This window comes from Tinamus guttatus, unplaced genomic scaffold (genome assembly GCF_059628265.1).
Source record: "Tinamus guttatus ecotype Peru unplaced genomic scaffold, ASM5962826v1 Tinamus_guttatus_pri_ptg001488l, whole genome shotgun sequence".
NCBI lineage: Eukaryota > Metazoa > Chordata > Aves > Tinamiformes > Tinamidae > Tinamus > Tinamus guttatus.
In genome coordinates, this window is record NW_028290022.1 from 1 (window position 1) to 12280 (window position 12280).

Below are 12280 nucleotides of genomic sequence, written 5' to 3' on the forward strand. Positions count from 1 at the left end.
TCCTATGTTGTCAAAGAAATTCGGCTCAGGGAGGGCCCCAGGCCTGGTGTCACGGTGACATGCAGCAGGCAGGACACGGTGACACATGGTGTAGCAACACACGGGTTGCTACAGAAACGGAGGCTCAGTTGTGCATCCAAGGGCTGCAGAGCCACCTCATCAAGGCCAGGTAGCGGGCAGCAGGGACGGCAGCAGGGACAGCAGAGGTGGCAGAAGGCAGCTCAGGGACAGAGGAAAAGGGGCTGAGCCGCATTCCTCGAGGACATTCCCTGGGGGGCATCAAAGTGGCCTCATGGGGGGGGAAACTGAGGCAGGGGGCTGGATGGGTTGTGCTGGGAGCAGGCTGGGGGGGTCCAATGTGCGCAGTTGTAACTGTGGCCTGCGCACCTGACAGCGACAAGGACCATGGGAGAGGAACAGGCGACGGAGGCAGCATCCTGCTGCCATGGTGACTGCAGCAGTACCAAGGCGACAGGATGGCCTTGGGGACATGAGGGAGGAGGGGACTGGTATGGTGCTGGGTCTTGGGGACAGCAGGGGCAGCTGCGGGCTGGATGGGGAGGGAAGGAGGGCATTGGGGCCTGGGGCATGGGGCTCAGTCCCACCCACGGCGGCCTGGCACCCCCAAGCAGAGGCAGCACCTGCAGAGACATTGGTGCGTCTCAATGGCACCTGTGGCAGGCCACAGGGGATAGGGTGGCCCTGGGGGCTGGCTGCACTGGGGATCCTGGGGTGCCCTGCCCTGGGGGCACTGGGGAATCCATCCCTGGCTCTGTTGCGATCACTGGTGTGTGTACCCACACCCGGGGTACCACTGGGCTGCCCATCCTTGGTTGTACTGGGAATACTGGGGCTGCCTCCGCCCTGCAGCTCTACTGGGATCACTGGGGTGCTCAGCCTTGGTTGTACTGGGAATGCCAGGGACACCCGGTCCTGGCCGTACTGGTGCCGCCAGGGCTGCCGCTCCTGGCCGTGCTGGGCTCACCGGTGGGTGCCCGGCCCCGCTGATGGGGGTCCGGGGCCAGCTTGTACTGGGAGCGGGGGGATTCAGCCCGGGCAGCACAGGGAGCACCTGGAGCACCCCGGCCCGGCTGCACTGGGGACACTGGGACATGCAGGCCCGGTTCCTCTGTGCCACCCGCGTCCCTGCGTGCGCGCTGCCCTGTCCGCGCGCCCACGGGCCTGGCGCCCACGCATGTCCCCTTGGTGGCGGCCACGAGCCGCGCTGGCGGCTTGGGGTGGGGGGCGTGGCCGGCGCAGGGGGCGTGGCCCGCCGCAATGGGCGGGGCGCTGGGACACGGGGGCGCTCGGGCACTCACCCGCCGGCCGAACTACAACTCCCGGCGTGCCCCGCGGCGCCCGGCACGTCGGCGCGCGCAAAGCATGCTGGGCGCTGTAGTCCTCGCCCGCTCCCTCCGCGCGGGGCCCCTCTTCTGCTCTCCCCATGTACAGATATATAATCTCTATATAATATATACTGCCCGTATACAGATATATGTATATCTATATAACATATAGTGTCCATATACAGATATATATCTATATCGCATATACTGTCTATATACAGATATATATCTCTATGTAATATATACTGTACACGGCTTTGTCCCTCGGGGCGGGTGGGCACACGGCTGCTCACACACACGAAGGCGGAGGCGGTGGTCCCGTGCCAGGACCCCTGGGACAAGCGGTGGCACAACATGGCACAGGGGACCGTCGGCGAAGCGTCAGGGACATCGGGGGTCCAGGGGCACTGTGGACGCTCAGTCCTTGATGTTGGCCTCGGAGACGCCCTGGGCGCGCAGCTCGGCCAGCACGTTGTCCAGGTAGTTGGGGTCAGGGTAGCCGTGGCCCGTGAGGTTGGAGCCAAACTCAGTCTTGTGGTGGATCTCATTCCACACCACGGTGTCCGACTCGCCCGTGGTGCTCGAGGTGCCCACGGTGAAGATGAGCCGCCGCTCCCAGGCCACCAGCAGCAGCTTGAGCACCTGCGTGGGGATACGGATGTCACGCGCCTGCCGTGAGCTCGGCCCCCCACTGCGCACCCGCGCCGCCGCGCTCACCTTGCGGCCCTTCTCAGTGTCGGGCAGGTAGCAGTGCCGCGGGAAGCCGCGCGCCGTGAACCGCTTGCCGGGATTGGGGTGCTCGGGGCCCTGGTGGCAGTGGCAGGGGTGAGCGGGCGCCCACCTGGACGCGGCGGCCCCTCCGCGCGGCGCTCACCTGGATGCCCGTGGGGATGTCGTAGATGATGCGGATGGTCTTGGAGTCACTGTGGCCCGGCAGCGAGTGGGGGATGAGGTGAAACTCCATCTTCCCCGGGGGCTGCGTGCCCGTCTTCTCCCCGTAGATTGCCTTGCATGTGGGGCACTGCAGGCTGCCATCCTGGGGGGCAGCACCTCAGGGGCCAGCACCCTGGGTGCCCCCTGGGCACTGGCGATGCCCTGGCAGCACCCACATCCCATCCCTGTGTCCCCACAGGCACCGGTGATGCCCCAACAGCAGCCACGCAGAGTCCCGGCAGCACCCGTCCCTGTGTCCCCACAGGCACCAGCAATGCCACCCCAGGCGCCACCTGGAGCCGGTGACGGAGCTGCGCGGGGGTCTCGCAGGCACCGGGCTCACCTTGTTGCCGTTGCTGTACATGGCCACGAGGCAGAGCGCGTGGTAGACGTGGCCGCACTTGCCCAGCTTGCCCACCAGCTCCGGCTTGGTGCCCTTGGGGCTGAGGACGCCCTCGTAGCCCGAGGCGCTGCCCAGCCGCTCCATGCAGATGGTGCAGTCCTGGCGGTACCGCCAGCGGCGTCAGTGCCGCGCCAGGGCCACCCATGTCCCCGGGCCCTTTGCCACCCCCCTGGGGTGGCAATGCAAAGCGCTTGGGCACCCACCCAGTGCAAAGCAGGGGTCACCTCACCTCATCCGGGGGGTTCTTCACCTTCTGCGTGTACCGGCGCACCACGTCCTCGGGGTTTTTGCCTGCCCAGGGAGAGCGGGCACAAAGGAATGTCAGGTCCTGCGCGTGGGGCAGCAGGTCTACCCAAGCCCCCCATCCACTCCCCACCGTCACGGCGGAGATGTGGCCAAGGGGACACGAGGGACCCTCCATCATGGCCAGTGGTGCCCACGGTCCACCAAGCCCATCACATGAGGGTCCCACAGCGCCCGTGCCTCGGTTTCCCTCCTTACTCTTTTTGAGGTGCTTCTTCTTGGTCTTCCTGCAGATGCCGCTGACGCCGGGCACGGGTTTGATGTCGCTCTTGCTGACGGGCGGCGGGTGCAGGACGGGCTTGGGCGCGCGGGTGAGGCACACGGGCAGCCCCGCCGCACACAGCAGGATGCCCGTCATGCCTGCGCCGAGACGCCCCATCACGTTGGGCAGCGCTGGAGCTGGCACCGGGTCCTGGCACCGGCACCTGGCACCAGGACCTGGTACCGGCACCTGGCACCAGCACCCGGCACTCCCTCTTACCTGCCAGGGCGGGATGCACTGGGCCGGTGCCATTGAGATTCTTCACCGGGAGGGCCGGCACCCTGTGCGGGGACAGGAGGGAAAGCGGCCTGAGCCCCGGTGCTGCCCGAGACCCCGTCCCTTGTCCTGTCACTGGTGGGTGTCAGCCAGTGCCACCTGCAGGGCCTGGGTGGCTCCCAGAAGCATCTGAGAAGTTGTTTCCTTCTGCACCCCTCCAAGATGCCTCCTGGGCACCTCCTGAAAGGGGAGCTCATGTGTCCCCTGTGCATCACCCCCATGTTCAGCCATGGCCTTGGCAGCACCCTTGGGTGCCCCCCACCCCTGGAGCATCCTCCTTGGCCCAGGTGCAGCTGCTCACAGGGGTCTCAGTGGGGACAGCAGGGCAGGGCCAGCGCATCTGCGAGCACGATGGCGCATGCGCCTGTGTGTGTGACCGGGGTGCAAGTGTTTGCATGCGGCCATGAGTGCAACTGTGCAACTGTGTGTGCGTAGCAGTGGCTGTGTGTGTGCGCTGTCGGCTGTGCAACACCGTGCACATGGCTGTGCATGCGCCTGTGTGCGCTTGGCTGTGGCCACGCTGGCAAGCCCAGCCATGCATGCAGCTGCCTCCACGCATCCCTGTGGGCAGCCACATTAATTCTCCCCTTGCCCTGCCTAGACCCTGGCACCAGGACCACGGGGAAGAGCCGCTCGACTTGGTCCCCTCTGCTGCCACTGCAGCGCTGAGTTTGGCAGGGCTCAGCCCTGCAGGGGCCAGCACTATGGAGGCTGGGGGCGAGTCCCCGGCCCTTCCTGCTCCCAAAGCCCCTGCGGTGGCGCCAGCTCTGCTTACCCAGGTGGCAGCGCGGGGCGGGCGGCAGCGCCGCGGCGCCCGCCGGGCCGGTTGAGGTCGTTGAGGCTGGGCAGCGGCGCGCCGGGCGCGCTCTGGCTGCGGGCGGGTGCCCGCGTCACCTCTCCCCGGGCGCCCGCAGGCCCCCCACGCCGCGTGGCGCCCAGGGCCCCGGCGTGCGGCCGGCGGCGTGGCGGTGCGGGCGGCTGCAGGCACTGCTGGCAGCAGCAGGGCTGCGCGGCGCCCGGCGGCCACGAGCGCGACTTGGGCAGCGCGCCGGGAGCCAGCGGGTAGGGCCGGTCGAGGCGGCGGCGCAGGCGGCGCCGCCGCTGCGTCTGCCGGTTGGTCTGGGCCATGCTGCTGAAGGAGATGAGGTAGGCGAAGCCGAGCGAGGACAGGTCGAGCCACGGGTGCTGCTTCTCGTACGCGTTCTGGATGGTGATGCACAGCTCCATGTCATAGGGCGTCCATGAGCTGCCGTCGTTCTCCCACTCCCACACGATGCCCCGGCCTGGCGCCGACGACGGGTCGTAGAAGTTGCGGCGCACAGGGCGCACAGTGCCTGCGGGGCGCCCATGGGTGAGGGATGGGCACGGGGTGCCTGGCATGGCCCCCATCCAGTGCAACACCCCGGGGCAGCACCCAGTGCAGCACCATGTGCGGCACCCAGTACAGCACCCTGTATGGCACCCAGTGCAGCACCCTACACGGCACCACCATGCCACCCTGCATGGCACGCAGGGCAGCACCCTGGCACCGCGGCACAGCACCCCAGCACACACCCTGCCTGCAGGGCTGCACTAGTCCCTCCCGAGGGCTCATGCAGCGCCCAGTGCCCCAGGCAGCACCCTCACCCTGCTCCCGGCAGGAGGAGGAAGAGGAAGAGGAGGAGCAGAGGCAGGGTGAGAGCAGCAGCTCCTCGGGCCACCCGGGTGCAGGGGCCGGCAGCGTGGGGCACCCCGCTCCCCACTGCAGCGCGCGGCACCTGCCCACGGCCTGATCGATGGCAGCGTCTGCCTTGGCTGTCGCCCTCCCCGGGGACTCGTGGAACTCTGTGCGGTGACACCGGTGGCCGCTGCGGCTCGTGCTGCTCCCACGGTGGCTTGCCAGCAGCCTGCACCATGGTGGGTGCAGAGGGCCCCATGGAGCCCCACGCGCAGCTACTGTGTGGGGGACATCCCGGGCGAGGGCAGCGCTGCACCTGGTTCTCCTCAAGCGCCCGCTGCTTTTTTTCCCCTCTCCAGTCCCGTTTACCCAGCCCTATTAACGACTCTAATAAGGGTCATTAATCACCCGCCGCTGCAGGCGGCAGAGCCCGGCCCCAGCACTGCTCATGCTGAGCCAGCGCCGCGGGGCGCCAATGGAAACCTGCCCACTTGCATCCGCGTCCGATGCTGCTCACATCCGTGCCCCACGTTCGGCATCCTGCTTGTGTCCCACATCCCGCTGTCTGCTCGCGTCCTGCATCCCGCTTGCACCCACATCTCACTGCCTGCTCATGTCTGCATCCTATGTCTTGCATCTGCATCCCGCTCGCACCAATGTCCTGCATCCCGCTGCCTGCTCGTATCCACATCCTTCTGCATCCCACATCCCTCTTGCATCCTGTATCCCACTGCCCGCTCACATCCATTCCTGCACCCTGCTGCCCAGCCACATCAGTACCCTACCTCCCGCACTCTGCTCACACCTGTGTCCCGTGTCCTGCATCCCATTCATGTCTGTGCCCCACATCCCATTGCCACTTGCATCCACGTCCCACTTCCCCCTTGCATCTGCAACCCTCTTGAGTTCACATCTCACTTACATCCCCATCCCACACGCTGCTTACATCCGTATCCCGCATCCCACTCCAATCCCTGTCCCACATCCCTGTCACATCTGTATCCCGCATCCTGTCCACATCCCCATCCTGCATCCCTTTTTGCACCCCATGCCTCATTCCGCTCTCATCCGTGTCCCAGCCCCATCGCTATCCAAGCAAGGGATGGGGATGGATGCACCAAGGAAGGTGCCGGATCCACAGCATCACCGGCACCGCTGGGACCATGGGGAGCAGAGCCGTGGCCCTGCAGCAGGGAATGGGGTCACCTTGTTTCGCACCGTCAGCTTTGCCGCAGCTGCGGAGCGGGCCCGGCCCTCCCCGCTGCACCCGGGCCCTGGTGTCCCCATGCACCAGGGCACCTTCGCAGCAGCATCCCAGTGGCTCCGGGGCTGGAGGCAGCTCCCGTGCTGGCCAGGTCCAAGCCAAAGCTGACAAGGGCCATCCCCGGCCATCCCTGGGGCATCCCGGCAGCCACAGAGCCCTGAGGCCGCTGGTCTGATGCCCGGCCAGTGCTGGCTCCACAGGGATGGAGGCGGCCAAGCACGGAGCTGCGGGATGGGATCCCGGCTCCTGCGAGGATGCACAGCCTAAGTGCACCCTGCATCCTGGTCGGAGACTCCGGCTGCACCACAAGGGAAGGACGGTGGTGGCCCAGTGCCTGCTGGCTTCTGGGGGCAGGGGCCACCCCCCACTAAAAAGGGACCTGCGGTGGAGGAAGGAGGCAGGGAAGGAAGGAGGGAGGAAGAGTCTCTTGACATTCCCGGCCAGATGGGAGCACAGCGAAGCCAAGCCAAGGAACGACAGAAACAGGCCAGACGGAGAGCAGGCCGCGTGCCGGCCAGACGGATGCACGGAAGAAATGACAGATAAATGGATAGAAACCAGGGCACTTGGACTGATGGTAGGAGCGGAGTGCAGATCAACAAGCGGAGAGGCACTGGGATGGAGGCGATGAGGCCGGCACGGAGAGGCGGCCCCGTGGGGCGGGCGGACGAGTGGGTGTCACGTCCCTTACCTGTGTCCTGGCGCAGCTGGTGCATGGCCTGCAGGTCGATGACGTAGGGCGCGAGCTGCCCATCGGCTGGGCCCAGCGGCACGCGGCCCCGCGCGTCCTCCTGCAGTGCCTTCTCCAGGTGGTGACACACGGCAGCCGAGTAGGGCCGCCAGCGCCCATGCTCGTTGAGCCATTCCCAGACCACAGCACGCGCTGGGAAGCCACCGGGGGCCAGCAGCGCCGGCCGGGCCATGGCGGCTTAGCAGGACGGCCGCAGAGGCAACTTTTGGCTGGGTTTTGTCACCCTTCTTCTCTCCGTGGGCCCCTGGGAGATGCTGCAGGCGTTGGGATCACTGCAGGGCTCTGCAGGTGCCCGGTGGCTCCCGGCAGCTCCACGGCCACCCGGCACCGCTCCCGCGGGGCAGCCACTCGGCCCGGGGACAATCCATCACCCAGCGGCACCGGCAGCCCGGGAGCGTCCCCGTCTGCTGCGCATTCCCCGTCCTTGCACTCCGTGTGCCAGGATGGGGCTCAGGGCACAGGATCCCGCAGTGGCAGCCGGCTCCAGGGGATGCTGCAGACAGGTGGCCCCGGTGGCCCTCCGGTGGGTGGCAAGTGCTGGTGTTCCCAATGGTGATGTTCCCGGCAGTGGAGTCCCCAAATGTGGTGTCCCCAATGGCTGGAGCAGGGGGCCCCCCTCCTGGTGCTGCTCAGGCCCCGCTACTCAGTCTGTGTCCCCAATGGCTCTGCCGCTGTCCCCAGAGCACAGCCGAGGGGGTTAATGTCACCTGCAAAACAGGGGCACGGTGCTGGTTGGCCGCACTGGGGACAGCCACACGGCGCCAGTGGGTGCCCATGATGTTCCCCCCGGGCCAGCCCCCACGGGGCCCATCCATGCAGTGGCAGCAGCGCTGGGGGCAGCACAGGCCACGGGGAGCCCCGTCGCACCCGCTGCGTCGTGCGTGAAGCCCCCGGGCCCCGCGCACCCGCTCCAGCCACACTGATTGATGAGCTGCACTGCAGGTGCCACCATGGGGGGTCACCCCGGGCCACCAGCTCCCCCTGCCCGTGTCCCCCACCCAGGTTTTGACTCCCCCAACCCCACGGAACCAGCGATGCAGAGGGGGACGGGGATGCGTTTTGCTGCCGCCCGCCGTACACAAACACACATGGACACGCACAGCCTCACACAGACAGGCGCACACACAGACCGTGGCGTGCGGCAGCCCCGGGCACCCCACGGCCACGCACCTCCCACGGGGGTGAACCCAGCCACCCCCCCCAAACACCCATCGGGAGCCCCGAGCACCCCCCAAAACACGGTGCAGGAGAGGCGGCCAGGGGGGGCAACCAGTGCAATCCCCCCCACCCCGGAGCCCGGTTATTCCCGGGGGGGTGGAGAGGCGGGCCCAGTCCCCGGGTCCCCCCGCTCAGTACCCGGCACCCCCGGGGCCCCCGCACCCGCCGCACGGTGCAGCCCCCTCCGCCTCCCGGTCGCGCCGCCGCTGCCCCGTTCCCCACCGCGCGCCGCTGCCGCCGCCGGTGCCACCCCCCGCCCGCGCCGCTACCTGCGGCGGCCGCATCCGCAGCGGGAGCCGCAGCCGCCCCGGGAGCAGCGGCGGCGGCGGCAGCGCAGGGCCGGGCGGCGGCGGCCACGGGCACCGGCGGCGCGCGCGGCCGCGCCGGGCACCCGCGCCGGGGCTGCCCGGGTGCGCGCGCAGCGCCGCCACACGGACACGCGTGGGCAGCAGCAGCGGAGGCTGCGGCGGGAGCGTGCAGGGAGCCGGGGCACCGGCTGGGCCCAAACGGGCTCCCGCGCCACGGGGGGGCGTCCCAGCCGCGGCCACTTGGGGCCCATCGGGGCCCTCGCGGTGCGGGACCCGCTGGGCAGCAGCCACACGAGGGCCTGGGGGTCTTGAACGGGACACGAGCCAGGGACGGGGAGCCCGGTGGGGACTCCTGAGGGTGCTGCAGCCCCACCTGGGATCTCCCCACGGCCCCAGAGCCCCTCTGCATCTCAGCCCAGACCCCGCTCTGTGCCCAAGTTCCATTGCAAGGCGCCCGCTGCCAGCTCGGAGCTGCCTTTGGCTCGCCCGTTCACCTGCCCTTGCTTTGCCTGGCAACCGCGGGGCCTTTGTGGGTCCTGTTGCTCCCACCACCCTGTGCAGATGCTGCGGGAGCCACCACCTGCTCTCTGGGGTGGCCCCAGATCCGCCAGGATGCGGAGTGTGACCACCCTGTGTGCTGGAGCCATGAGGGTGCTCTTGGCTCTGCAGCGGGTTTGGAGAACCCAGCAGACACTGCCGTGATGGAGCTTGGCAGAGGGTCCCTTGGTCATCGACTGCATGGTCCAACCTATGGAACTGGCCACAGAGACAGTGGGAGGAACAAGCCCCTGTGGCCACTTGAGCTTAGGGCCTTAAAGATGACATGGCTGGAGGTGACATATGCACAAGAACACACCTCGTTGCGCCACTCACCATCACCCTGACGTCACCCTGGCACTGCTTGGCCAGGCTCGGGGACCTGCAGGTAGTTTTGTGGCTTCTGAGTTTGCCCAGAGCACCAGGACCCCACAGACCTCCCCTGCAGTCATCACTGTGGACAGGAGATGCACTGAAGGGTGCCCATCAGTCATCTTGGGGAAACTCCGGCACCCGGATGGTGCCACTCTGGATGTTGAGGACGTGGGATGTTTAGGCACGTGGGACTGCATTGAGAAGGATGGGGAAATGGAGGTGGGACAGGGAACCAAGACAGGGACATGGTGTAGGGTCATGGAGGCAGCACAGGGAGCTAGGACAGGGACAAGGCATTGAGATATGGAGCCAGGACTGAGAAATGAAACTGGGGCAGGGATATGGAGATAAGGACAAGAACAGGAAACAGAGACTTGGAGGTGGGACAGGGCCATGGCACAGGGCCACATAGGGGCCATGTAGCCGGGACGAGGACACGGGACAGGATTCCACTCACCACCATGGAGCCTAGGAGGCCTCCAAGCACCAGAGCAGGGAGTGGGACAGGACACAGGGCGGGTCCCTTGTGGACAGCCCCACGCAGCCCCTGCCCGGGCCTCAGGTTGCAGTTTAGCCCAAGGCCCTCCCTCAGCCTTGTTTAGTCTGAGGAGGAGCGCGGTGACCTTCAGCTCCCAGAGGGCCGGGCAGGCTGAACATGGCTGCCGGTCACTCCGCAAGGCCCTGCCTGCCCGGCCAGCCCTGGGAGCCTCTGGCATCTCCTCCCTGCACCTGGCCCCGGGCTGCCCAGAGGGAAGGAGAGCGGCTGCGCTGGGGTCAGGCTTGGTGTCCCTTTGGGGACAGGGAAGCCACCTCGCGTTGATGCCCCGGTGATGCTGGGACACATGGGGGGACACGTGTGCCCCAGCCCTGTGGTGGCCCCACAGGTTGCCCTCACTGCCACTCAGCATCACCTGGGTGGGTGGCAGGGGGCTCATCACGTGGGGTCCCGGTGCCACCTCAGGGCTCTGCCCATGGCCGTGCGGCCCCAGGGGCAGGAAGGAGGCGGCGCAAGGAGCCCGGTGCATCCCAGCTCCTTGGCCGCGGCCCAGGCAGCCTTGGCTGCGCTAAGCTCCCTGGCCTGCTGCCCATTGCCGTCCTCGGCCGCCTGGCCTGGTGCCACGGCAAGAGCCGGGTGCGCGGAGCTGGGGGAGCCCACGGGGCCACGCACCCACAATGGGCACGAGTGCACCCTTGGGTGCTGATGCGCAGGCAATTGCATCATCTCCCCTTCCTTTGGTGGCTGCGGTGGCACCCTGGAGGCAGCACGGGAACCGGGGTGGTGGTGCGGGATGGCACTGCCTGCCAGCGCGGCGCTGCCGCGAGTGCCACGCTCCCACCGCGCCGGGCATGTTCCCGGATGCCCAGGCAGCCTCCGCTCCCGCTGGCGCGGGAAGAAACGCTCGGCTCTTCCCGCGCCGCCTGCGGCGCGTCGCGGGGAGGGGGGGCATCACAAAAGAGGGAGAAAAGAGGCTCTTTGAAGAGCCCCTTGGAGGCAGGGCGAGAGGGCCGCGCCGAGACGCCCCCGGGGCTGCCACGTGCCGGGCGCGCGGCCAAGGCTGGGGCAGGCACCGGCGGTGCCGGCCGCACCGGAACAGGGTCCCCTTTCTGCTGTCCCTGTGGTTGCAGGGGAGGCTGGCACCCGTGGGCCCCCTCCCCACAGCTGCTGTCCCTTGGTTCGTAGGGGGGGACAGGGCCCCATGTCACCCCTATCCCCTAGTAGCCACCCCGCGGGACGTGTCCCCACACTGCTATGCGGACAGGCCCAGGGGGGAAGATGGGGACAGGGCATCACGCTGGGGTGACACAGACCCCGGACCCCTGCACGCACACAGTCACACCCAGACCACACACCCTGTGTGGGTGTGCACACACCACCAGCACTGCAACCCCGCGCACACACAGCCCCCTGCACACCCACACCCGCCGCCTGTGCGGACCCCCCGCACACTGCTACACACACTGACACCCCCTCTGGAGACCACCCACTCCCGTGCACACACTCGTCTCCTCCAGCCCTGGAGCAGAGACCACACACGCTCACCCGCACACACACGCACCCGGATGCACGCACACAGCCGGATGCACAGCCAGACAGACACAAACACGAGGAGCGGCGCGAGCCCCAGTGACGTGTGTGCGCTGCTACCTGTACACAAACACTCGGAGGCTCACAGGCACACGCACGCTGACCTACACCCACGCGGGCATTGCCAGCAGCTCGGACACGCACAGCCACATGGGGACACACGCACATGGAGCCACTTGGCACCAGCCACTCGTGCTCCCTCCAGGACCCCGGCAGGATCCCTGGACCGGATCCCCCTGGACCAGACCGGACCCTCCCCGGACCAGGCTCCCCCAGAGCCGCGTCCCCGCTTGGACCGATCCCTCTCGGGGCCCCCGGGCCCGCCCCCTTGCACCAGATCCCAGCCCAGCCAGCCCCCGCAACGGGACCCCCCGCTTCGGACCGGACCCCCCCCCACGCCCGGTGCCCCGGAGCTGCCCCGTGTGCCGGTCGCCTCCCCTCCCGCCGTCGCCAGCGGGACCCGCGGGCCGGGCGGGCGGAAGGCGGCGGGGGGCGGAGGGTCTCCTCCTCCTCCTTCTTCCTCCGCCTCCTCCTCCTTCTCGTTCGCCGCCTCCCCGAGCA

General features: G+C 68.0%; 1 protein-coding gene across 2 annotated transcripts; it reads right to left on the reverse strand.

Moving 5' to 3' along the window:
• Window positions 1-1699: 1699 nt before the first annotated feature.
• Window positions 1700-7367, reverse strand: LOC148590301 (E3 ubiquitin-protein ligase DTX1-like). 2 transcript variants are annotated; one of them, XM_088539212.1, is made up of 9 exons: window positions 7136-7367; window positions 4299-4857; window positions 3467-3528; window positions 3184-3345; window positions 2912-2973; window positions 2623-2781; window positions 2221-2382; window positions 2064-2153; window positions 1700-1988 (listed from the first exon to the last, which is right to left on the reverse strand). In XM_088539212.1, the coding sequence occupies exons 1-9, from the start codon at window positions 7365-7367 to the stop codon at window positions 1764-1766; spliced, it is 1713 nt and encodes a 570-aa protein (XP_088395338.1). In that variant the 3' UTR covers window positions 1700-1763. The 2 variants fall into 2 exon arrangements, with proteins under 2 accessions (XP_088395338.1, XP_088395337.1); XM_088539211.1 differs by having other exon boundaries at window positions 3431-3528.
• Window positions 7368-12280: the final 4913 nt, after the last annotated feature.